This window comes from Lontra canadensis, unplaced genomic scaffold (genome assembly GCF_010015895.1).
Source record: "Lontra canadensis isolate GAN:19392208 unplaced genomic scaffold, GSC_riverotter_1.0 scaffold59, whole genome shotgun sequence".
Lineage (NCBI taxonomy): Eukaryota > Metazoa > Chordata > Mammalia > Carnivora > Mustelidae > Lontra > Lontra canadensis.
Genome location: NW_022631053.1, coordinates 6,315,371 through 6,341,381, shown reverse-complemented (window position 1 = coordinate 6,341,381; position 26,011 = coordinate 6,315,371). Strand labels below are relative to the sequence as shown.

At 48.3% G+C, this 26,011-nt stretch overlaps 1 protein-coding gene across 1 annotated transcript; it reads left to right on the top strand.

Annotated features, from left to right (window-relative positions):
* The first annotated feature begins 1,340 nt into the window (after positions 1-1,340).
* PFKM (phosphofructokinase, muscle) lies at positions 1,341-25,178 on the top strand. The gene is made up of 23 exons (XM_032876921.1): positions 1,341-1,466; positions 5,017-5,109; positions 11,357-11,430; positions 12,226-12,303; positions 13,632-13,821; positions 14,045-14,210; positions 14,897-14,941; positions 15,370-15,478; positions 15,586-15,681; positions 15,914-16,006; positions 16,624-16,749; positions 17,910-17,974; positions 18,507-18,576; positions 19,339-19,488; positions 19,937-20,007; positions 20,370-20,457; positions 20,537-20,689; positions 21,184-21,348; positions 22,397-22,458; positions 22,689-22,800; positions 24,123-24,222; positions 24,304-24,409; positions 24,636-25,178. The coding sequence occupies exons 2-23, from the start codon at positions 5,025-5,027 to the stop codon at positions 24,778-24,780; spliced, it is 2,349 nt and encodes a 782-aa protein (XP_032732812.1). The 5' UTR covers positions 1,341-1,466; positions 5,017-5,024; the 3' UTR covers positions 24,781-25,178.
* Positions 25,179-26,011: the final 833 nt, after the last annotated feature.

Sequence of the window (26,011 nt, the reverse complement as noted above, 5' to 3'; positions counted from 1 at the left end):
GACATTTTGGTTACTTCCAGTTTTGGGCAATTATGAATAAGCTGTTATGAACATATGTGTGCAGGTTTCTTTGTGGATCTAGTTTTTGGTCCATTTGGGTAAATACTTAGAGGAGTACGATTGCTGGAATATAATAAGGTTATATTCAGTTTTGTAAGAAACTGCCAAACTGCCTTTTAAAATGACTGTACCATTTTGCATTCCCAACAAAAGATTAGGGTTCCTGTTGCTCTACATTCTTGTCAGAACTTGGTATTGTCAAGGTTTTTTTTTTGTTTGTTTGTTTGTTTTTTGCTTTTGAGATGCCAGCCATTCTGATATGTAGTGTATCTCACTGTTTTAATTTGTGGCTCTTGAATGAGAATGATGCGGAGCATCATTTTGTATGATTATTTGCCATCTGTGTATCTTCACTGGTGAGGTATCTGTTCAGACTTTTTGCCCATTTTTGAACTGGGTTATTGTCCTTTTATTATCAAATGGGAAGAGTTATTTACATATTCTGGAAACCAGTCCCTTATCACATATATGATTTGCAAATTTTCTATCCTATTCTATAGGTTGTCTTTTGATGGTAACATTTGCACTACAAAAGTTTTGTGTATTCCAGTGGCTTCATCTTAACTCTTACTAATTGTAGCCAGAATATACAGGGGCAGAAACAAAAATAAGTAAGAGGAAGAGCAGTAGGAAGAGCCAGGAGAGGAGAGACGCCTTTGGAGAGGCATTGCCACAAAGCCCTGGGTGGAGAGGAAGGAATAAAGAGGATGGAGGAAAAGAGGCACCTTTAGCTCTGGCCCAAGTCCCCGCAGTGGATGCCGTTTGCTTTGTAGCCCCGGATTTTCTCTGAGAAAGGGATATACATGTAAAAGGAATTTTTGAGGTCCTTCTAAAGAAAATACCGGTGTTCAATGTTCCTCCAGGGCAGGGACTCTATTTCCTTTACCTTTTCATCCCTAAGCGCCTAACACAAACCCCGGCAGAAAGACTTTCCGTAAATGTTTAGAGAGGGGGAAAGGTGAGAGAAAATGCATCAGGCCGGAGGGGGAAGTTTACTAGTTGTGGAGGTTGTTTGAAGGCAGGGCGTCTCAGTCAGTCCCCGCTAGGAAAAAGTTGTCTCCGAGAACAACCTGGGAGGCAACTAAATAATTTCTGATTCCCACTGTGTACAGAAGCTGAGGGTTCCCAAGACAGAGATGGGGACCCGAGAACCTTCTGTGGAGTGAGGAGACTAAGCTGATACCATATCTGAGCCGTCCTCAGGAGAAGGAGGGAGGGGAGGAGAAAGAAGAGAGGGAGGAGGTGGAGCCTCGGGACCAGCATCCGCCAGTGGAGCTTGGGAAGCCTCGCTTTCCCCTCCCTCGTTGCCTCCACCTGGCTCCTCCCCGCGTTCGCCAAGCTCCCCTCCCCCTTCCCCAAGGACAGTCTGCAAGGAAGCCGTGGCGGTGGAGAGCTGAGACTAAAAGGCAAGAGGGGCCCTTGTGTAAAGACCCAGGGGAAAGCCGAGAGCGAGGTGGGGATCACCGTGCTGGGAGGAGGAGGTGGGGAGAACTGGAAGGAGCTGACGGGAAAAGAAGAGGTGGTATGGCATGTGAAGCTGGAGGGAAGAGGGGGGATGGGTATGGCCGTCGTGAAGAATCCTAGCTCTTGGGCTCAGCTCCCTCTGCTTGCACGCACAGCCCCATCCCTGGAAACCAGGGATGGGTGAGTAGTGCTGGACCTCGTTGCCCTTGGCTGCCTGACTCCTATCCTGGCACTTGTCCAATTCAAATCAGTGCACCTGTGATGTTGTCTCCCTGTATTTTTCCCTCCCGCGCGCTTACCTACACACATGTGATTTTATATTTAGATTTTATGCCTGTGTTTCTACGTGTGTGTCACTGTGAATCTGTTAAGGATGCTTAGAGACGAATCTGCGTACATTTGGTATTCCGTGCCTTTAGAACTGGTTTAGAGATGCAGAAGAATCCGAGCTGTTTGCAGGTCAGCACTCCTAACCTTCTCCCTTGTTATGGTGAATTCTCTCCCTCAGGGAAGCCCCCAGGGGTGAAAGATCAGAGTGTGGGTTTGTAAGTGAGGAGCTCCCAGAGTGAATGAGAGGAATAAACTCAAGGGAAAGGGATCAGCATACTCATGTTTGTTCTTCTGTTCCCAAATTTTTGCCTTCCTATTTGCACTAGCTAGTTAGTCTTTCTTTTTTTGAGAACAGCAGAAAATTGAACATGAACACTCTAGTTATTAGGAGAGTGTCTCCATCCATGTCTGTTTATTGTATTTCTTTCACTGTTTGTCATTATATGCTTTTTAAAGTCCTATTTGTATCTGTGTGTGTTAGAAATAGAGTATGGGGGGCGCCTGGGTGGCTCAGTGGGTTAAAGCCTCTGCCTTCGGCTCAGGTCATGATCCCAGAGTCCTGGGATCGAGCCCCACGTCGGGCTCTCTGCTTAGCGGGGAGCCTGCTTCCTTCTCTCTCTCTCTGCCTGCCTCTCTGCCTACTTGTGATCTTTGTCTGTCAAATAAATAAATAAAATCTTAAAAAAAAAAGAAATAGAGTATGGAGCTATGTATCTAAGCATATTAAATAAAAGTTTTCATATGCCTGTGTGCATTTTGTATTGTTTGTCAGTTCCCTAATGCTTTCAGCAACGATTTATTGAACTGTGATGTGCACAGACTTCACCAGGCTTTGGAAAGCTGTGGGAGAGTTTTTTAAAAATGAACATGATCCCTCCCTGGAGGATTGTTCAGTCTAGTTAGGGAAAATGGCTTATAGCAATCATCTATCCCGGGGTCTGCAAACACTTTCTGTAAAAGGCCAGATAGTAAATATTTTAGTCTTTGCAGGCTATCTGGTCTCTGTCACCATAATCTACTCAGTTGTGGTAGTCAGAAGCAGCCATAAGATGATGTGTGAAAGGAGAGTGGTATGGATAATGAAATTTTAATTTCATGCAATTTTAACATGTCATGAAATTGTTTTTTCAACCATTTAAAAACGTGAAAACGTTTCTTAGTTTGCTGCCATATGAAACCATAAAAGGGGCTAGATTTGGTCCATGTGCTATATAGCTTGCTGACTCCTGATCTAGTCCGACCTTCTTTTCAATATATGAGAAGCAATTTAAATACCACATAGGGGCGCCTGGGTGGCTCACCCGGTTAAGCAGCTGACTCTTAATTTCTGCTCCAGTCATGATCTCTGGGTCCTGGGATCTAGCCCCAAGATGGGCCCTATTCTCAGCAGGGAGTCTGCTTGGGATTCTTTCTTTCCCTCTGTCCCTCCCCATTGTGTTCTTTCTCTCTCTCTCTCTCAAATAAATAATAAATTTTTAAAAATCACATAGAGTAGTGATTAAATGCTAAATGAATGATCCAGTACCAGACAATATGTGATGAGAGGAAGTCCCAAAAGAAACTCCTTGACCTGTGAGGTCATCAGTGAAGGCTTAATAGAGTTAGTATTAATAAGGTTGTGACTAGGACTATTCTTAAATGATGGACTGGGCTATTGATCCGGGGAAAAGGGCCCGGGGGGCCTTCTGGATGTGGGATCAGTGTGCCTAAGTACACACATGGGGAGGAGCAAAGTGATGTTCAGGTGATGATGGAGCAGGAAATTCATGGGAGCAAAGGTTGAAGCGGTAGGCAAGGGCCAGATCATGGAAGCTTGGACCGCCAACCCAAGAAGCAAGCATGGATTATGTGTAGTTTGTGAGGCTCTGTGTCCCTTAATAATGCTATGTGTTTTTGTTGTAGGTGTGTCTCCATGAGTGTCCCATTGCACGTATTTTATGGACACGTGTGTGGATTTGTGTGGTTATGTGACCTGTGTCTTTATCAGCAGCTCCCCTCCCCTGATTTCCCCAGATTCACAGCAGAAATAGGAGCTGTGCTTAAAGGTCATCAGGCCCCGTTCAGGTGAATGCATCCTCTCTCCACCGACGCCCCAGGGTCTACCGACCTTCTGTGGAGGTTTGTTTTGTGTCTTTGATAGAGTGGAGAAGGGAAACAAACAGAGGGAGAGCAGCTATTGTAGGCAATTCCGGTGGAGAGAGACAGCAAGGATCGCAAAGAAGAGAAGGGTAAAGGCAGATAGAAGGGAGAAGAATAGGATTTGGTAACCATTTTGACTCTGAGAGTAAGGAGGAGATAAATTTAAAAATTTAGGTTTTAGCCTGGGTAACTGGGAGAGTGATGATTCTGTTGACATTTTAAGGATATGAAAGCGTGTCTTGTATGTTCCTGTGAGAGAGATAAATAAGACTTGCAAACAAAAATAGGAAGGTGGTCACATGTCAGGTGTCTCTATCGCTGCAAATGTGGCGATGATTCTGTTACTCTTCCCGCCAGATAACATGTGTGAGGTGCAAGGCCTGAAGGGGAGTCAGGCGACGCCCAGGAGGCAGGGAGCCTGAGAGTATGGGAGAAGCCCTGGAATGTCTTTAACTGTCCCTGAGCCTGAACCATTGATTTGTACAAGCTCAAATGTGCATGTAAAACCTCAAACTCTAGTTCTAGCTTAGCTCGATTCCATACAACTGAACCCTGATTTTCACCGTAACCCAGCCTACCCTTGCTTTCCTGCTTCCATCTTGCTGGTTCTCAGTCAGTGCCCCAAACCTCATCGGAGTCCGCTGTCTACAACAGCCTTTCCCTTCATGAAAGCCCCTCTCTTCCCTTGAGGCGAACTTGACTTTCCTCCTTGCTTTCTCATGGTCTGTTCGGTCGACTGCCCTTCCCCTTGACCTTAGCTTGTTCTCCAAATAGGCTCCAGTTGAGGTGGGAGGGATTAGCTAGGACCTTTGCGGTGCTGGGTTTGATTACTGTGACATTTCAGCCTGTCACTCTGCGGGGGTGTGGCCTTCCTCTGGAAGAAGTCCAAAGCACTCAGGCTGTAAAGCCCAGACTTAGTATAGTGAGAAAGTCTGACTGAGGCGGCTCTCACCAGTCAAACAGCCATTTCCCCGAGCACCTTGATCTACTTGTGTCTTAACGGGTCATTCCCTTGAATTTCAGAGTGGATCATGACCCATGAAGAGCACCATGCAGCCAAAACCCTGGGGATTGGCAAAGCCATCGCCGTGTTAACCTCTGGTGGTGATGCCCAAGGTAAGGAGGAAGGTGCTGCTTGGGGAGGGTCAGCAAACATGGCTGGTGGGCCCCCTTGAGTTTCTTGACTCCCTTCACCTGTAGAACAAGAACTGTCCTCCTTAATGTCCTCCTGCTGTAGATTCACGCTGGAATCCTGGTTCTTCCCAAAATTCTCTGTCAGGTCTAAGTCCCCAAGTGCTTCTGGATATTGTTTGCTCTAATTTACTCAAATCTTCATATAACTTCTTTCTAGGTTTCTCTGAAGATTTGGGACCATTTGGGCCTTTTGGTATCTAAAAGACAGGTGTTTCCTCAAGCCGCATTAGAAAGAGACTAAAGAGATAAAATTGTTGAGAAATCAGTAGGTGGATTCATTTCTAGGACACCGAAGTAGTGGGGAAAGGGAGGGACCAGAATTGGGATTTGGTGGGCCCTAGCTAGAGCCTCAGTTATTGCCTCTGATGTCTGTGGGGCTGCTGCACTGACCAGGGTCCAGCATCTCATTCCGATAGCACATTCCCTTCTAGTAGGCACAGTTCCACTCCGTTTTCTGTTTTCTCTGGCCTTTTCCTTCTCTTCCATTCCTCCAGCCCTCTAACAAACAGAAACAGCAGCAGCTAATTGGTACAGACCCATAGGGTGAGGTCTGGGGGTGGGGTGGGCAGACAGCAAAGCCAGAGAGAACCACTTTCTGGGTTGAGTCCCAGAAACCTGGAAGTCAGGAAAATCAGGTATATGGCAAAATGAAGTGGGAGGTAGAGAATGTGTGATCTTTTTTCTCGTTTGATGGTCTCATATATTCTAGTTTATAATACCTTGAAGAGAGGCAGACTGTCTTTGAGAGGGACACCAGGACATGGACACTGTGCTGGAATAAGAGAGAAGGAAAGAGATTTTAGCTGGTCTCCCCTTCACTCCATTCCTCTGTCTCTCTAGGCTTCCTAGACTTTGTGTTAAGCACCCATTTTGTTTGGGGCCTTGTCCTGTGTGTTTTGAAAAAGTTGATTTCCTTGGGGAACTTACAGTTCTAGGAGGAGAGGTAACATACATTTCTAGAGTGTTTCTACATTTCTTCTGTGAGACTCATAAATAACAATAATCAAGTGTGCCTTAAGCAAGTAGAACCCACTTATATCATGAAATGTTAGGCTTTAGTAGGACTAACCAGGGAAAAGTTCCCAGGCAAGGTAGATTTCAAGAAACTGAACTTTTCATTGAATGGATTCTTGCTTCAACAGTGCCTGGTACATAGTAAGTGCTAAATAAACATATTCCTAATTAAGTGCAAAGGAATTATTGAGCACCTGTGTAGCAAGCAGGATGGTGGGCACTAAGGATACATTGACGAAAAGGTCACAGGTTGTCTTCACTCTTACAGTCCTTCTCATGAGTGTCATTAGTGAATCTAGACTTTAAATATGTTTTAAACTAATGTTTATTGAGTTACACCTGTGATATATATTATGAACACGAGAATGCTAGAACGAAGACACTTAGGGAAGAGGGCCAGAAGTCTGAGTTCGGGAATGGTGACTGGATTGGGAATGCAGAGCCCTGCTTGAGGCCGGCCTGGCTTCTCTTGCTTCTCTGTTCTCTCCTGGAAAGACTCCCATGCTACGTAAACTCTTGAGTGGTGACCCTAAGACCTTGGTAGGGCGGGTTGTGAAATTGGATGAAGTGAAGCAGGAGCCTGCTGAAAATCCAAGGGAGGTATATGAAGTTAGGAAATTATGAAAAAGAAGGGCTCTCTGGAGAGGGGGAAGTGGTTAAAAAAAAAAAAAAAAGGAGAGAGAGAGAGAGACACCTAGGATTTAACTTGGGTCTAAGAGCAGCAGAGCTCTTCCAGCTTCAGATCCTGAGCAGAGAAACCCTCATTTTAGAGAGACTGTCACCTGCTTCACAGGAAGATCATCCTTCCTGGAGGCAGGGGTTAGCATAAGCTGATTTGCAGAGGGCCAGCTGGACCCAGGCCTGTAGGGTCTTGTGACAGGCACGGTGTCCCCAAGGAAACATCCCATTAGGAGGCCACATAACATCACAGGTGCATGGGAGCAGTTGGGACAGGATGAAACTGAGAGAGGCAGGAAGCAAAGCAGAAAACTCAAAGCAGAGCTGAGAGATCCCAGCTGAAGGAGCAGCTCAAATACAGCAGTGCCCGCCCAGAGATCAGTTTCATGATCTTTAGTTTTCCCAGGGAGAGCGGAGCATAGAAATGATTTTTCCCCAGGCTGCGGGCCACACGGGAGAGTGAGATCGGGCTCTGTAAAATCCAGACAGGCCACAGCTCTGTCATTCCCTGAGTTCAGCAAAGCTCGTAACTTCTTAAAGTAGAAGAGAGGCCAGAAAGCAGCCTGAGTTCAGAAGCTGGTCTGAGTAGATACAAATCCTAATTCCCGCTTCAGCCCAGGAATGGCCCCAGCTCTGCTCAGTAATACCACACTGGTCATTCTGACATTGGCTTATTCTGCTGGAAAGGATCTCAGTCGTCTGCTCTGGCCCTATGTCCTCAGAGGGGCAGTCCATTCCGAATGCCTGTCTATCCTGTTTGCAAAGGTTTTAGAGGTTTACAGGAACAGGGATTCGATGACTTCTCTGGATTGCTGTTCTAGGATTCATAATTTGAATTACATATTCAGAAGTGTAATTCAGGTCTAACATTTATTTCTCATGTTGGAATTTAAAGGATCTTTTTTTTTTTTTCCTATTCAGAGTTCAGTTAAGGTAGAAAGAAACTTTTTAACATTTGCTTTCAAAAAGGTAGTGACCAAGTCATTTATTAGTTTGTTTCTGTCTCATGTGATAGGGACCCATCACCCATAGAACCGTAGTTCTCCCCAACACCTCTTCCCTACAGGCTGTAATTAGAAACTCCAGACTACGTGCCTCTGATGTTCTCCAGAGCCCCTCTTCGCTGTACCCAGAATACCCCCTGGGTGGTGCCTGTAATCTTATCCTTCGTCTTGCTTCTAATAAGTGAGACAGCTGCGAACACAGGGTTATTTAGGGCAACGTGGAACAGCCAAGGAGAGCCTGGCCAGGACTGGTCTGGGGCCAGAATAGGCCAGTAATGTGAAGTGGGAGAGCCCAAAGAATTACTGGGACTCCCTAGTAAAAGTTAGTATACATCCCAGTCTGTGATTTCTAGGGAACTGGGGGTTTGAGATGCAGGTATAGGGGACGAAGGAAGTCTTAAAACTTGGTTTCTAGGAAAATGGCTGTCCAACTTAGAGGCTGGAAGGATGACCTCTGGAGGTTGATAAGATGGGGTGAGAAGGTAAAGCAAGGAGAGAAGAGAAAGAATTTTCTTCTTCCCAATGGATTTGGATGACAGCCATTGTTTACACTTAAAACCTTTTAAGTCATTTGTTTTTCTTAAGTCTTTTTTACCCTACCCTTACTCAGTTAGGGAGTGGGAAACAGCATTCTAACTTACAAATTTCAGAAGAATGTTTTTTCCTTATTTTTTAAAATTACAGCTTGTGCTCCAGAACTGTAGGTATCCCAAAGAGAATCCCAAAGGCCTTGTCAAAGTCTAGAAAATGAATAAACAATAGTCATTTGTATTCTGATCTTATAGACTTTATTCCACCTTCCTAAAGCACAGGTGGTTGTGCATTGACTCTGACTTTGCTCTTTTCATAAACATAGGCTTTTCCTAAAACTTCTGAGAAGCCTGCTCCCATCACAGATTTTTCCATTTTGATCCCTTCAAGTTGAGAATGTGAACCTAGACTTCTAGACTCTGACAGTGCTGCTCACCAGGGACCTCTTGTAGGCAAGCCAAATCTTTCAGTTCTTACCTGAGATCAATTTTGGGAGCCTTCAGCATTGTTCCAGCTTCTTGAAACTGTCCCCTTTGGCTTCCATTGCTAAGCTGATTTTCCATCTATCTTTATTGCGGCTCCTCCTCAGTCTTCCTCCTGGATCCCATTTTCCCCTGCCCTTTCTTTCAGTATTGGTTTTCCTCTGGGTTCCATTCCTTGCCTTTCCCATTTGGATTCTACGTATTCTCTTGAGACAGCCTCCTCCAAGTGCATGTGGATGTCCCACAAGAACTTCAATATGAATGTGTCATCCGCACCCCCACCTGTCTGACTCAAAACCTGCCTCCGCTCGGTTAATCGCACCACCATTGTACCCTGCAGCTGAATCATTCTTGGGGCGTTTCCATCCCCCTCTCCAACACCTTGAAATCTAACCACATAGCTGTGCTGCTTCCGAGGTGTCTCCCGTCCAGTGTATCCTTTTTGCCCCCACTGCCACTCTCCCAGTCCAGGCTGTCCATCATTTTTGCGTAGGATGCCCAAGAGCCATCTTATCCCTGCATCCTCCGTGTTGCTGCCACGGTGATCTTTCTGATATGCACAGAGCATAATGCCTCTCTGCTCTCGAAAGTCTGCAAAGATTCCCCATCATTTGCAACTTTTTTTTTCCAGGTCACATACCCCTTTAAGTATCATATGAAAGCTGTGGACCTTCTCCCAAATGAAATTCCTGTGCCCAGAACACTTTTCGTAGTTTCATGGGGTTCATGAAGTCCCCAAAACTACCACCCATGGATCTCCAGTTGAACCCTGGCCTACAGAATAAGAGTCACAGTTCCTCATGTGGCGTTTGGGTGTCTGCCCAGCTGTGTGTGGCTTCATCTCATGCCGAGAGAGAGAGCACAAGTCAGGGGAGGGGCAGAGGGAGAGGGAAGAGCAGACTCCCCACCAAACAGGGAGCCCAATGTGGGGCTCGATCCCAGGACCCTGGGATCATGACCTGAGCTGAAGGCAGACACTTAACTGACTGAGCCACCCAGGTATCCACCTAAGGTTGTTTCTTGACTTGCCTTCATTTGTGCTATTCTCCTGTCTAGAACACTCACCCAAAGTGTCCATCTGACAAAAAAAGATTTATAAGGATATTGTCCTTTGGGTCTTAGGTCAAATGCTGTCATTTCTGTATAACGTGTCCTGACTTCCTCCTGGCAGTTGAGATGCTCCTTTTCCTTGTTTCCACTGTGCTTTGTACATATCCCCTTTGTAGGGATCCATGTTGTAACCATATTATATTCTTTGCAAGTCTTGAGGACCATTACCTTAATTTTGTATCCCTAGACTATATCATTCACTACTATTTCCCTAGTGCCTATATAGTGCCTGGAGCATGTATTCAATAAATATTTGCTCAATGAGTGAATGGCCCTTCGATCTGATTTGGCACTTATAGCCATCTAATACCAAATCTTGTCAGCCTGCAAACTGCCCCGCCCCTCAAAAAACCCCAGACATTTTGGTCTTTTTTATTCTGTTCCATTCCAGGTAGTTTGGGATTTTGTAGTAGTTCTTGATGGATTTTAGTTTGCTGCTGTGGATTCTTCTAACTACTGGTTTCCCTAGTGCTCACTGGAATCTGGTGTTTCTCTGGCCAGGATTAAGGACCCTAGGAATAGACTTTAGATTGAAACAAAACGAACTGGGGTATCTGAGGGAAGGTGGTTCAAATGGTTCACAAGAAATTGATCTATCTTGGCTTTGAGATTCCTTGAGCATCACGGTGAGCCCCTCCTCTCATTACAAGGTAGGAGGGGCTTACTGGGATCAAGACACGGGAGTGTCTTCCATCTCTCACCAGGGAAGCCCTGCTTTCTTCGTACAGTTATCAGTAGCACTGGTTCTAATATGGCGGCCTTTATAGCTTCCACCGTGTGTCGTGTGTTGTGGGGGGTGGTTCCTCCACGGTATCCATGGCAGAGACTGTTCTTGCTACTGAGTAGCTACTGGAAAAGAATGATGCTTAAGTGGGAGAAAGGGTAAAGGCTCTCCTCTCTGTTTTAGTCCTAATTAGTGTTAGTCCCAATTGTTTCTTCCAGTGGAGATAGTGACTCTGTGACTGTGACTTCTTTGGACCTTAGTTTCCAAATCTGTAAAATGGAGGCAGCTTCAGAGTTGTGGATAGGAGTCAATGAGATGAGGTTTAATAAGCATTTAGCAATGTCTAACAACACTACAGTAAGCATTCAAGATGATGATTCCCTCGATTGCCCTGGCGAGGATAGGTCTTAGGAAAGATGGGATTTGGGGGAAAGGGAGAGATATCTGGAGCTACATAAACACTAAACATGGTAATTCAGTGTTAGTGGGGAGGCTGGAAGACTTGGAGGAGAGAAGTATTCTAGATTCAGAGAAAAGCCTAAGAAAAGGACTGGGTCATATCTTGTAGTCCAAGCTGCTTTTCTGAGGACTAACTTCTCCCTATTGTCTTTCCTCCCTCCTTGCAGGTATGAATGCTGCTGTCAGGGCTGTGGTTCGAGTTGGTATCTTCACTGGTGCCCGTGTCTTCTTTGTCCATGAGGTTGGTTCTCTACTTTGTTCTTCATCATTCTTTCTCTGTTTTCTGCTCCTCCCTCCCTACTGTCTCTTTCCTCTCCTCCCAGTTACATGCTATGTCTCACCTGTCTTGGCTCCCCATCTGCATGAGTATCCCCTGCCACTCCAGTCTCTGATATTGATGGTGGGATCTAGGGGTCTATAGACTGGGTCCTCATGGTGCCTGTCCAATTTAGGAAATAAGTACCTCATTTCAGAGTATTTCACAGAAAATTTAGTATATCCAGAGATAGAGCCTTTGGAAGGAAGAGTCTCATCAGGTTTCTGTAGTTTCCTGAACCTTCTGCGGGTCTAACTCCTCTACCATTCTCTCCCTTCCCTCTCGTTCTTTGTCCGCTCTTCGCTCTATGAGATTTATTTGCTTTCTTCCCAATTTCCTCTTTTCAAGTCCCACTTCTCTCCCTCCTTCCCTCCAACACCCTTCTCTTTTCCCTCTGCTATTATCAAAGCCATCTGTTATCTAGTTCCCTGGGAAGCAGATTGGAGGACATGGGATGAGCCAGAAGAAAGGGGAATTAGGATGAAATATCAGAAAGGACATCCTGCCCTTTTTAGATTGTAAGAAACTAGAAGAGGGTATTGAAAGTTGATGTCTTCTTCCTTGGACTGTGTTAAATATGACAGTGTCATGGGCATCCAGGAACAGTAATGACAGGAGGTGATTTGATTCTGAGAACTTCTTCCCAGGATCCTGTCTTAATCGTGGGGGTTTAGGAGAACTGGCCTAGCAGAGGCTGAATGGGTGTAATGTGCCCCACAGGGTTACCAAGGCCTGGTCGATGGCGGAGATCACATCAGGGAGGCCACCTGGGAGAGTGTTTCGATGATGCTGCAGCTGGTATGTTCCCGAAGACTTCTGTCCCATGTTTGTCCTGTCCTTGCTGCACCCCACTCTGGTTTGGCCTCATGGTTGCTCAAGTCCCCCCCATGTGGCTCGATGTGAAGGGGTCTATGACAAGAGAGGTGCTACGACTGTCCTTTACTCTTTGAGTCTGAAAATATGTCCCTGTTTTCCTAGGGTGGCATGGGGACGGGAATGCGGTCACAGGACAGTTTGCTCTTTATAGAAAGGTCATAGGCAAGACTTGAGGAGCCACTATGTAAGCAGGACCTGCTTTGGGATCACGGGGAAGGCCTGGCTATGAAAATAACTTTACCGGAGGACTGGAGCCAGAGCCAGAAGTAGAGCTGAAATCTGCCAGTCCTCATGTGATGGAGATAATGTCACCTGAAACCAAAGTGTTTAAGGGAGGAAGGAACCAATATAGCATTTCAGAGTTTCCAGAAAACACCCTAAGATTATGCTGACTATATCCAGAACCCTTTGTGCCACTTTCTCTAAGTCATATACCTATTTTCTGATTTACTGAAAAATCTGCAAATTACATTTGTATCCCCATTCTTTACTTCAACCCTCTAAGAATCCATAGGAAGAATTTTAATGTGCATTACTTCGTGAAGGTTCTCTATAAGCAATAATGCCTGCAGTAAAGTGGTCTGAGAATGAGCCAGAATTCTCCGTCAATACTCCCAAAGGCATGGAGCCAATTACTTAGCTCTCTCGGGGTATCTATAAGCCCCTGGGAATACTCAGAGCTATTTCTCCTGTGAATACCTAGGTATTGTGTCTCCTCTCACTAGCACCATAGTCTGAGGAGCAGAGAGGAAATTGGCAGTGCCTGGTTGCAATTAGAAATCAGTGAGTTCAAGAGGGAAAAGGTACTACCAAGCACATTGGGATGAACTCCTAAGAATAGTTTAGATGCAGTGTGATGAAGTCAGGTCACTAGGGAGAATTTCCAGGACTGAAGCCAGTGTTATTTCTTGTGAAAGATGGAGATTATTCCAAAAGCCAACTGCATGTATGTATTCCTTTGTCTTCCTGAGGATAATCACTTTGATGACAAAGTCTTCAATGAAATGGGTTGATCTTAGTCTTCGAAGAGGTATAGCAGAATATAAGGAGTAACCCTATGATAGCTCAGCCAGTATCATTTCTCTCTCTTCTAGAAAGGACAGATGGCCCTTCAGGATGTCAGGGGTCTTTCTAGAAAGGCACGTGGTTAGGACAGCCCATCACAGTGTTGGAATGGAGGAAATCTTAGCATGTTGAGCCCAAATTTGGCCGTGTCCTCTGGGGAGCTGACTTCTACCTCTTCCCCACAGGGAGGCACAGTCATTGGAAGTGCCCGGTGCAAGGACTTCCGGGAACGAGAGGGGCGACTGCGAGCTGCCCACAACCTGGTGAAGCGTGGGATTACCAATCTGTGTGTCATTGGGGGTGATGGCAGCCTCACTGGGGCTGACACCTTCCGTTCTGAGTGGAGTGACTTACTGAGTGACCTCCAGAAAGCGGGTGAGACGTTGTTGTCCTAAGTATGGTTTGTGTGCCTGCACACACCCCCATCCTCCCACTGGAGGAAGTCATTACCTAGATGCCAACGGACAGTCTCTGGCCTCCTTGTTCTGCCATTGCTTATGGTTCCCATTGGCTGCAGATCCTTCCCTCCCCAGTCACCTCCTCTTTCGGCATGCCAGGCACCTCACCCAGTGGCTTCCACTTCGCTTGTCTTTGTCAGGTAAGATCACAGCAGAGGAGGCTACAAAGTCCAGCTACCTGAACATCGTGGGCTTGGTGGGCTCGATTGACAATGACTTCTGCGGCACTGATATGACCATCGGTACTGATTCTGCCCTGCATCGTATCATAGAGATCGTGGACGCCATCACCACTACTGCTCAGAGGTAAGGGGCAGTGTAGGAGGGTGGCAACTAGGACTGGCTGAAGGGCTGGGGTCTAGGGAAGATGAATGCTTTGGAGCTGTAGACTCTAACAACCAGTTTTCTGGGGCCAGAATGCTGTTTTTAACGAAGAGTTATCCCTGGAGCCCTGAAATGGTGCTGCCATCTAAATGCTGTGGGTTTGCCTCTTGTCGCTGTCTAGTGCACTGTCCATACTGTAGCTCTGAGGGCTTTAATACCCAGAGGGTCCCCAAATGATTAGGGGCCAATATGAGATGAATCCAGGGAGCCCCAAACCTCAGCCACCCTTTCAGCCAAGTCATAGTGACTGTGGTGGCCACCACCACTGCTCAGAGACTGTGAGAAGGAAGGACAGAAGGTCACAGTTTCCCAGGGTAATCCTCGGAGATTCCGGGCCAGTCGAGACCTCATTCTTCCCTTCCCTTCCCGGGCCCCCTCGCTCCCTGGAACAGAGCCACAGGACTGACACAATGTACTGCTGTATTTTAGCTACCCTGTGGCTGACGTGTTTCCCTGGGTCTCCCTGGTCTCTCAGGAAGCTTGCTGGAAGCCTGTTGGAAGCATAAATGCATCTCCCAGGGAGCTTTCATGGCTTGGATGTGGGTGGCAGCTTGATCCTGGCCACAGGGACACGAGGACTGTGTAAGCCCTTTGTCTCTCTCTTGCAGCCACCAGAGGACATTTGTGTTAGAAGTGATGGGCCGGCACTGTGGGTAAGATCCCCATCTGGAGTCACTGATTCTGCAATGGCTTTCTCTTCCCCAGAGAGTCCAAAGAGGTCTTCCAGGGGTAGCAGATTTGGAGGAAGCTCCTCTGCTTCCCTGCTTCCAGCACCAACCCCCCACCTACCCACATGTGCGGGGTTGTGCCTGTGTGTATGGGCCCAGGCACACTCCAGTGTGAAGGGACACACAGTGCTCTGAGATTAGAAGCTGCTTTGGTAGGTGAGCATGACTAGAAGGTGCTCCTCAGGGACAGAGGCCCACTGAGAAGCTGTCTCAAGAAGACACCTCACCCCAAGAAGGAAACCACAGACCTTCAGACCTTCCACTGACTATGGGGACAGGCAGACCCACTGGGTATGGGTGAGGCTGTTCGTGGATTGTGGCTCCTAGCGTGATGCTTCTGCCTCTCATCTCAGATACCTGGCCCTTGTCACCTCCCTCTCCTGCGGGGCTGACTGGGTTTTTATTCCTGAGTGTCCACCAGATGATGACTGGGAGGAACATCTTTGTCGCCGGCTCAGTGAGGTACTGGCACTCTATTTTGCCCTTAAAAAAACCCTCGCCTGTTCCACTGATGCTGCCTTCACATCAGTTTCCCTCCACTGAGCTCTCTTCTCTTTGCTCTTGACCAGACAAGGACCCGTGGTTCTCGTCTCAACATCATCATTGTGGCTGAGGGTGCGATCGACAAGAATGGGAAACCAATCACCTCTGAGGACATCAAGAACGTAAGTAGGAAGAACCCAGAAAGGGCTTGGACACCATTCCCTGCACCCTTCCCTAGTGATCTGAGTCTCCCCTTAGACCTTCTGTACATCTCTCCCCATGTTTCCTGCCCCCTGGTGTCCAAGGAATTGTGATAAGATAAGAGGCTAAGCCATTTGGGTTTATCTTAGTCTCTACTTGTTTTCAGCCTTTGACTCTTTATCCCTCTCTCTGTCTCTCTTTTGGTCTCTTTAGCTGGTGGTAAAGCGTCTGGGATATGACACTCGGGTCACTGTCTTGGGGCATGTGCAGCGGGGTGGGACCCCATCAGCCTTTGACCGAATCCTGGTAAGTCATGGGGTTATGAGGCCCTCACATGTTAGAACTCATAGCCTACAGAACTGCACTTCACCGTGACAGGGGTGCACCCCACTGACCATGCCGTCCGCCCCCAGCCTCTGATGGCACCGGCCCTTGACCCATTCCTGTACGTGTACCAGTTCTCTTCTGTTGCAAAAACTGGTGGGAAACTCTATGCTCCCCAAACGATGAGCTCCCAGATCTCCTTTGAGTATTAATGCTTTGAGCATTAATACCATTATAAGATCTAATTTCAGACTCTCAGATTGAACCCTCTTATCCTACTTTCATTGGAAGAGAGACACTATACTCTTCTTTATTTTATCAATAAGAAGAGAATATTAGTAAGCTTCAGTAACCTTGATTACTACAGTGGGCACATTTCTCTGGAATCAGATAGAATTCTAATGACAAGAGGATGAGGAATCATTAAGCTTAGATGAAATCTGAGTAGGGAGGGAAAGCCCAGTAAGTTCTTGACTGTAGTCCTCAGATACGCGGCTTGGTCCTGTGATCTGGACGGGCCTCAAGTGCCCTGGCTGTCCAGGCTGAGTCCAGATTAGGAGGCCTGAACCAGACTGCCTTTGCTCCCTGGGCTCCTGCAGGGCAGCAGGATGGGCGTGGAAGCCGTGATGGCACTTCTGGAGGGGACCCCGGACACCCCAGCCTGTGTGGTGAGCCTCTCTGGTAATCAGGCTGTGCGCCTGCCCCTCATGGAGTGTGTCCAGGTGGTAAGTACTGATGTCAACCCCACTTCCTAACAGCCCGGAGCCTGTCTTTGAGCTGAGAGGGAAAGAGACCCACTTCCAAGGCCAGTGGAGCAAGGAACAGATGGAAAGACAACAGGGGAGTCAGATGGGGAAAGAACATGATAGGCTCTGTATGGGAGCGGTCTCCTCTCTGAGTCTCAGGGTCCCCTTCTGTAAGTGTTCCTAAAGAATGTGACAGATGCTGCATCCCACCAAGTAATGAGACCCAACATCGCATAATATCCAACCTCAATTGCTTTTGCCACATCTTTGTGGGAAGAGGAATGCAGTAGCTCTCCAAACACTATGAAAAGCAGGGATAATAGTAAGGTCTGGCTGGCTGGCTTATATGTTTCTATAGTATCCACCTTGACCATGTTCCTCTGAACCAAAACAAGGTTTCTGACGCTCACCCTGAAGGCTAGTAGAGGGAGTGGCGGGACGCTTTGTAAAGGGTCTGCTGCAGTACCTGGAAAATGCTCAGCGCTCAGGGAGAGGTGGCTCTTACATGAAGGACTTGCTCCTCTGCTACCACAGAGCAGACATCGTGGCTGGGAGCTCAGGGGTCCGGCCCATCCTTGGGGCTGGTCTGCATGCACAGGGCTGAGGGGCCGTCTCCTGCCCCACTTCTCTCGGAGACTCAGAGAGTCCCAGCCACCTGCCCCACAGATACACTCCAACCTTTCTTGGAACTGTGTCTCTGGAAGCCCAAGAGTGAAAGCTCTGGCTCATGAAGAAGAAATCAGTAGCTGGGAAACACATGGCAGGGACTGGCCTTTCTCCCCGACTGCGCTCTCTGGGCGATTGTCTTCCTTTACTCAGTTTAGAGGCTGCTTTGAGGTTGTGTAATGGGTGTGGCATAGAGGGAGATGCTGTTCTGTGAGCACTCCTCCACTCTGCCCGTGTTCTAGTAAGTAGAGCATTGAATTGGCTCCTTCCTCTGGCTGCTCATTCCTCCCCAAATTGAAGACAAACAGATACTTCTTTCTGTGCAAGGTCGGGGGGCATGGAGCAGGTGGGGTGCCTGGTGGTCAGGAATCAGTCATAACCGTGGAGATGGGCCGGGTGTTCCCATGGGATATAAATCCAGCCGTGGAGAGCCCTGCCCTGTAGTTGTGACTCTAGCTATGCTCCTTCCTCAGACCAAGGATGTGACCAAGGCCATGAACGACAGGAAATTTGACGAAGCCATGAAGCTGAGAGGCCGGTGAGGGAATGACCAGAAGCTCCCTAGCTACAGAAATCAGATACTGGAATGAAGCAAAAATAAATAAATAAATAAATAAATAAATAAATAAATAAATAAATAAATAAAAGACATAGCTTCAGACCCAAAATAGGGGCTTTTTATTGCCTCTGCAACAGTTTCTTCTCCAGGAGAATGGGTGGGGAGGTGACCGGGAGGCACAGTACATCCCGGGGGTCTCTCCCTGGGATGTACCTTCTGTAATCTGGTGTCTCTGTGTGTTGATTCCAGCTAGGTTTTCTGTCTCTCTAGGGAAAGTGCAGCATCTCATGCTGCGTGCGGGGCTGGGAGGAGAGCACTCATGGAGGGTTGGATTAATCAGTGGCCCCTTTTAAGCCCCAACCTAGTCTCTGCTGTGTCCCAGTTATATCCTTCGAGGTTCGCCCTGTGGAACTTCACACCGCGAGCAAAAGTTCAGACCCCCTTGGCTGCTGGCATGGGGAGTGGCCTGGAGACACTCTGCTCTTTCTCTCTCTCTCTCTACTTTTTACAGGAGCTTCATGAACAACTGGGAGGTATACAAACTTCTGGCTCATGTCAGACCTCCAGTCACGAAGGCACCGGTGAGTTCTCCGCCCTTGACTCTCTCCTTCTCCCAGTCTCCCTCTACAAAGTGCTACTTTCACTCCACACAGCCTACAGCCTGGCCAGCTTCCTTGCCCCCTGTCATCTTTGGTACCGAGCCCCTGACCCTATTAAGAAATCGCTCAGCCACCCCAGATTCCAGCCCCATGTTCTTAGTGTGCCCCGGGCGTCTCAAACCCAAGACCCACACCCAGATTAGGACTGACAAGGTAGCTTGCAAGGAATGGGAAAGAAGTTTATGTATTTTTTTTTTTCCCCTGGGCAAATCTGGGAATAACCACGTCTGAGTGTACTTTAGCCACTTCCATTGCGGTAGTGGTTCTCGGTATTTGGGGTATATCAGAATTACGTGGGCTGCTTATTAAACATGCAGATTGCTGGGTACTTCCCTCAGAGAGGATTTAGATCTGGGGCAGAGGCCCAGGTTTAATGGCATAAAGATCACGTGGCCTGAGGATCATGCTTTGGAAGCTTTCATTCGTTACATAACGAGTGATGTGTGGGCTTAGGGACAGAGCTTTGCTTATTGATCGGTGATAGAGTTTTGCTTCCCTAGCATGAGGGAACAGGCTATGCCAGCATTCCTAGGGTAAGGGGGGTGTTATCCAGAGGCACGTGTCCTGATTTTGGGACCACCAGGGACTTGGGGTCGAGCTCCCCTTACCGACCTGCCCCCTTCTCTCTGCTGGGGTTTTGGTCCCTGTCTCTGCCCCACTCCCTCTCCGCTTCCTTCTCCCCAGGGTAGCACGCACACAGTGGCTGTGATGAACGTGGGGGCCCCGGCTGCAGGCATGAATGCTGCCGTGCGCTCCACTGTGAGAATTGGCCTCATCCAAGGCAACCGGGTGCTGGTTGTGCACGATGGCTTCGAGGGCCTGGCCAAGGGTCAGGTATGGGGACTAAAAGGACAGAGGGCACATACTCTGGGGCCAAGGAGCCATCACGAGGATGATAAGTGTAGCAGGGGGGACCTGTCCATTCTCCTTTCTCTTGCCCCCCACCCCCCAACCTCCCCTTCAGTTCTCTACCTTGCTTTCCTCTAAGGTTTTGAACAGAAGTAAATACTTAATTTTAGGGCTGTATGAACAGGCAGGAGCCACTAAAATGAACCATTTGCAGATCACATACCTTATTTCTCTATCCCAAAGCTTAGTGCGGTGTCTGGCATAAGTAGGCGCTTAATATTTGTGGATGAGCAGTAATGGTGGAGGAAGTTCATCGAGGTGGGGAAAGGCCGATGCCTGGTGTTCCTTCTCCCACCAGGGGTTGTTGGCGTGGGCTCAGAACACGGGAAGTGGTGTCAGTTCTCAGTGCACACCTGTGTGACCTTTCTTGCAGATCGAGGAAGCTGGCTGGAGCTATGTAGGGGGCTGGACTGGCCAAGGCGGTTCCAAACTTGGGACAAAAAGGTAAGGGGCATCATAGGAGCACTCCTCCTAGTTACCCCTAAAGATGTCCCTCGAATATGGGTGTCAGTTCATTAGGTCAGCATCTACACTGCTATCGTCTGGGACTTTGGTCCCCAAGCTCACAGTGGCCTCAGTGGGGGCAGGCATGCTCATGCAGACCTCTTTTAGCAGCTTTGGGCACGTAAAGCCCCAAGGTGGACCCATGGACAGTGGTGAGAGGTGGCATAGGGAAGGGGGCACAAGTCAAGAAATTATACATAAAGCACTCTTCTAATTCTGGCTTTTTTCTCCCTCGATTTTGCTGTCCCTTCTCCAAATCCCATCACCTCATTGCCCACCCCTGCCCCACCCTATTCAACTAGGACTCTCCCCAAGAAGAGCTTCGAGCAGATCAGTGCCAACATCACGAAATTTAACATTCAGGGCCTTGTCATCATTGGGGGCTTTGAGGTGAGTGCCCTCCCGTTTCCTCCCGTTCACCCCCCACCTCTCCCTCTCCCCTCATTGCTGCCCTTGCCACTCTTCTCAGGCTTATACCGGGGGCCTGGAACTGATGGAGGGCAGGAAGCAGTTTGACGAGCTGTGCATCCCATTTGTGGTCATCCCCGCTACGGTCTCCAACAATGTCCCCGGCTCCGACTTCAGCGTGGGGGCTGACACAGCCCTGAACACTATCTGCACGGTGAGACCCTGCTGCTACCTCCCAGGCCTCTGGCCGGGACTGCAGCCCCTGGACTGCATGTGCTCCTAGAAAGTGAGCCACTTTTTTGGTACCAACCAAGTGAGTTCTTGAAGAGTGCTTCTGGAAGCAAAGGCCTTTATGCAGGCCTTATTCCACCACATGTGTGGGGCTCATTCTCCCCTGGGCATCCCCAACCTGGAAAGGCACCAGTACTCTGCATGCCATAGTTTCTCCCTCCTGAGGGTCTAGGGCCTAATTTCCCTACCCTGAGCAACAGAAAGGAGGAGTACAGCTTCTTTCCGAGGAGAAGGGTTCCACAGCCTGGTGGGCCCGTGTGCCTGCCGCCCCTGAAGGCAAGCACTTGATGAGGCCTAGCGGCCCGGCCTGCCTGGAAAGGAGAGCATTCCAGAGAGGGGTCATGGCAAGGGCCAGAGAAGTGACAAGCAGCAGAGCCCAGGCCCCATCTCTCTAACTGTGACCCACTGTCTCGCCAGACCTGTGACCGCATCAAACAGTCAGCAGCAGGCACCAAGCGGCGTGTGTTCATCATCGAGACGATGGGCGGCTACTGCGGCTACCTGGCCACCATGGCTGGCCTGGCAGCTGGGGCTGATGCCGCCTATATTTTTGAGGAGCCCTTCACCATTCGGGACCTGCAGGTAGACGGCTACCCTGAGCCTGTACCGTAGCCCTCCCTTGCCCCCGTCTGTCCTCACTGTGCCTGCCGCAACCTGAACTGTGCGAGCTCAAGACGAGGACAGCTGCCTGGTGCGTCGGGCCCTGCCAGGAGGTGGGAGAGGGCAGCACGCAGGCATTGTCTGGTGTAAGCTCACATGTGCCCTCGGCTCCTGTTGTCGGGAGTGTCGGTTTTGAAGGATGGCATGTTGCTAAGCCCTTCCCATGTGTTTTTGCGTTTTATCTTCAAAACAGACATGCAAGGAGACATTATCTCCATGATACAGATGAGAAAGATTTAGACAGGTTAAAAGCCTTTTCTAAACTTAAACGAGTGAGTAGAGGATTTAACCAACAGAGAAAGTCAGCCTTTCTGCTGCATCCTGCCACCCCTTTGGACTTCCCTTGCTTCCAGACTCTTCCGTTCCCTGTCACTTCCAGGGCTGGAGGGGTGGGGAACTTGGACTCCTGTTCACAGAGGAACTGTATGATCCTAATTTTCCAAGATCTCAGTCCACTAGAGGAAAGAAAGGCCACAAAGTGGAGGGGCAGCAGGCTGGGGGAACTCCCTAATCCAAGAACCCAGCCGACCCCTGAATGGAGGTGAGAGTCTTCCTCCTTTACCCTCAGCTCAAAGCCCCGATGAAAGAACTGGTTCCTCCCAGGTGAATTACTTTCACACACACAAGCAAACCATTTAAGGACCAATGCTGAGAGCAAGAGTCAGCCCTCTGAGGGACGGGAACCAGAAACCCCTGGAAAGGGACATTGGGAGCAGGGGCAGGGTGAACTGGCAGTTGCCACAGCTGTCTCTGATGTGCCCTCTTCCAGTTCTGCATGTCCCCTTTGCTCTCTTTGTTTAAATTTCAGTCTACACTGAACTTCTTATAGGAATTAGACGCAGGATTGTAAACAACTGTCTTCCATGTCCCTCTCCCCTTCTGGGAGGTCTGGTGGGGAACAAGAGAGCTATGCACCTGCCCAGCTGTCTCCGCTCCCAGCCAAGCTTAGGATTTACTCTCTTGTTTTCAGGCAAATGTTGAACATCTGGTGCAAAAGATGAAAACCACTGTGAAGAGGGGCTTGGTGTTAAGGTATCTCAACCACGGCTTGTTTCTGAGTGAAGAGAAGAGTTAGTTAGGCTCCGGCTCTAGCCCACAGATTGAATCTGTTTGGGACACCCTGAGGAATTTGGTTACAAATGGAGAAAACCTGTGCCATGGGAGGAGCTAGAAAAGGGAAGAAAAAAGCTTACAAAAGCAGAAAAGGGTCTGGAGGGAAGGGAGATAACCAAAGTCACAGGCTTTTGGTTTCTACTTGGCAGGAATGAGAAGTGCAATGAGAACTATACCACTGACTTCATTTTCAACCTGTACTCTGAGGAGGGAAAGGGCATCTTTGACAGCAGGAAGAATGTGCTTGGCCACATGCAGCAGGTAGGGAAGACGCCCTGTCACACCCTTCACCAGATGGCCTTACCCCCAGTAGCCACTGGGCCTCCTGCTGGCCTCCAATCTGCTAGGGGCCATCAGTGCCACCACAGTGAACCTGCAGTCTGGTACAGGCATAGAATCTAAACATCTTTACTCTGGAAATGGCCTTAGAGATTATGAGTCCATCCTCTTCATGAAGGCGGGTTTCTCAGCCTAGGCACCATTGCTGTTCAGGGCTGGATAAGTCTTTGTTGTGGGGAGCCGTTGTGTGAGTGGTGGGGTGTTTTAGCAATATCCCTGGACTCTACCCACTACAGGCCAGTAGCACCTCCCTCCTGAGTTGTAACAACTAAAAAGATGTCTTTAGACATTGCCAAACGTCCCCAGGGAGGCAAAATCATCTCCAGTTGAGGACCACTAGTTCAGATGAGGAAAGCGAGGCCCAGAGAGGAGAAACAATTTTTTCAGGGCCACTCGTCAAGCCTGGGTGAGAGCCAGTGCTCTTCCCACCACACCATGCCGCCCTCTGTAAGGAACCTGGGAAATGAGTCTGGGCACCTTGCTGGTATTGGGCTCCATCCCCAAGAACTGGGGCTTCCAGGGGAAATGAATTCCTTTCTACCATCCACATTCAGTCCCCACCTCTGGTGGGCCTCGCTCACAGATGATACTAGCGGTCTTGGGCCTCCCCATCCTCAGTGTCTCCAGCTGATCCTGCTTACATATGGACATTTGACCTTTGTCTACCCACGTAAGAATTCCCAGTATCTCAAGTCTGAATGAGCTTGCTATTAGCCCCTGCAGGAATGGGTAGTGGATATCCAAGTGGATAAAGTATGACAATCTGTTCCCCACCTCCCACCTACTTTCGCTTAGCTCGGAGAAAATGTACATGATGTTTTACATTATTCTGAGGTGCTACCAAGGCCATCCATATTGGTTCACAAGGAACACTTCTATGTCCCTGACGATGGCAACTGACAAAAGCTGCTAGGCTGAAGAGGGGCAGAGAAGTGACTGAGTGGCCAGTTAGACTAGAAGTAAACAATGGGATCTGGCAGCTGTGGAGCGAGAAGAGGCAGTTGTGAGATCATTTACTCCTTTATCTAATTAGTTAGCTCTTACACTTGATAAATGGCCAAATCGGCCACGCCAGCTCACCCTGGTTCTCAGCACTGTCCCAGGATTTCCTTTCAGAGTTAGACTTCTGGATTCCCGTTTCTGGCTGTAAACCTGCGTACTTTTCTTTCCTTTTTCTCTGTATGTTTGGGTGTCTCTGCCACTTTAGAGTCTTTCCCTCTCTAACTTTAAGACTCTTTTTTCAGGGTGGGAGCCCAACTCCGTTTGACAGGAATTTTGCCACGAAGATGGGCGCCAAGGCTATGAACTGGATGTCTGGGAAAATCAAAGAGAGTTACCGTAATGGTAGGTGGGGTAAGAGGGTAAGCCCCCTCCACATAGGTTGGCTCCCCATTAATGAAGCTTATTGACCATCCTTTATTGCAGGGAGGATCTTTGCCAACACGCCAGACTCGGGCTGTGTTCTGGGGATGCGTAAGAGGGCTCTGGTCTTTCAACCAGTGACTGAGCTGAAGGACCAGACGGATTTTGAGTGAGTACATCTATTTCCTTAGTAGTTTCAGGATCTCCTCTTCCCAACCTGTTTGCGGTCTTCCATCCTTTTATCTTAGGACTAACCCGGGTAGTCATACCTCTTTCAGATCTTAGCCCTTGCCCTAAAGTCCAGCCTCTTCTATTCAACTTCTTCCCATCAGCGTTTGATAGAGTCATCTGGGGTGCTAAAAGGTGAAATCATCATCTATCTCATTTCTCTGTAGGCACCGCATCCCCAAGGAACAGTGGTGGCTGAAGCTGAGGCCTATCCTCAAAATCCTAGCCAAGTATGAGATTGACTTGGACACCTCAGAGCACGCCCACCTGGAGCACATCAGTCGGAAGCGATCTGGAGAAACTTCTATCTAACCCTCTTTGGAGTAAGGGTCATGGATTGTCTGATCATGGTCAGCTCACCCTGATAGATCCAAGTCCATGTATTCCCAAGTGTTTTAGCGCATTTTTCTTTAGGTTTCCTTTTATTCTGCAACTGTAGCCATGATCAGCTCTGGCCAGGTAGCTGGGGTGGTAGACAGTGAGTAGAAACTCCTTTTAGGTAGAATTTATCATGACTTCTACCCCAGCTTCACCTGTCACACAAGACTGGGCTCCTCTCGTGCTACTGCTAGATTTCAGCCACTCGGTTAGAATTTTCCTAAAAATAAGCTTTATTTATTTCTTTGTGATAACTAAGTCTTAGTTCCTCTACTACTTTTACTGCAGTGACAGACAATAGCTACACTAATAAATGCCAACTGGTCACTGTCCTTTTGGTTCTCCTGTTGTCACTTGTACAAGTAGATGTCATACTGCCAACCCTAAGGAAAAGACTCTGCTCAGACACCTGGGAAAATGCAGCCCATGCGATCACCCCACATACTTCTCTCCATCTCCTGGTGTATTTCCCGCAGCATCTCTTGGCTCTGTACAAAAGATCCTAGAGCATCCTATGCTGGTCCTTACCCTTGTTTCACACCAGTCCCTCCTGGATCCTTTGCGGCCACAGGGTGTACCAATCTCTCCTAAGCACGATGTTGTGTTTCACCTTTTGATCCTATACCTATTACCCAGGGGTGCTTTTTTTCCAGCCATCCCACAATCTTTACTCCTCTTCTGACAACTCAGTGTTCCTGCTTCTCAACCCTTCCCCTGTACTCCTTCCTAGATGAAAGGCAGAATCCATCTGTGGGGACACATGCACATTTTGAAAGCCTGGGAAAGAGACACCTGGACCAGGGCCTGGTTTGGTGGGCTGGCTGAAATACGGCTTTACAAAGTTGTCAGTTCTTATTTGGCTCAATTTATGTTTTGTGTCATAACAACAGCTTCTTCCTCCTCATCAGCCAAGTGACCATGTCATGCAGTTGGGTCTTCAGGAGCCTCCAAATTGACAGGATGGCGTCCTGTTGTTGCTCTTGGCACAAGCCAACATATTCCTCCCAACCCAGTTTTTCACTTGCTTGATGAAGCAGGAAGAGGTTCCAGGTTTTACCAGGTGCGGAAGACAGATTAGCTCTACTACATGGCTTTTGCTGGCTGTCCAAAGTATTACCTCTATACCCTGAAAAGAGTTCTAAACAGTAACTGAGAAGTCTTGTCA

Bases quoted from the DNA above. Each gene is read 5' to 3' on its own strand.
- PFKM (XM_032876921.1), top strand. From the start codon at position 5,025: ATGACCCATGAAGAGCACCATGCAGCCAAAACCCTGGGGATTGGCAAA. The intron at 17,975-18,506 runs GTGAGGGAATGA...TACTTTTTACAG, and splicing joins GCCATGAAGCTGAGAGGCCG to GAGCTTCATGAACAACTGGG. The intron at 20,008-20,369 runs GTAAGGGGCATC...CTATTCAACTAG, and splicing joins TCCAAACTTGGGACAAAAAG to GACTCTCCCCAAGAAGAGCT.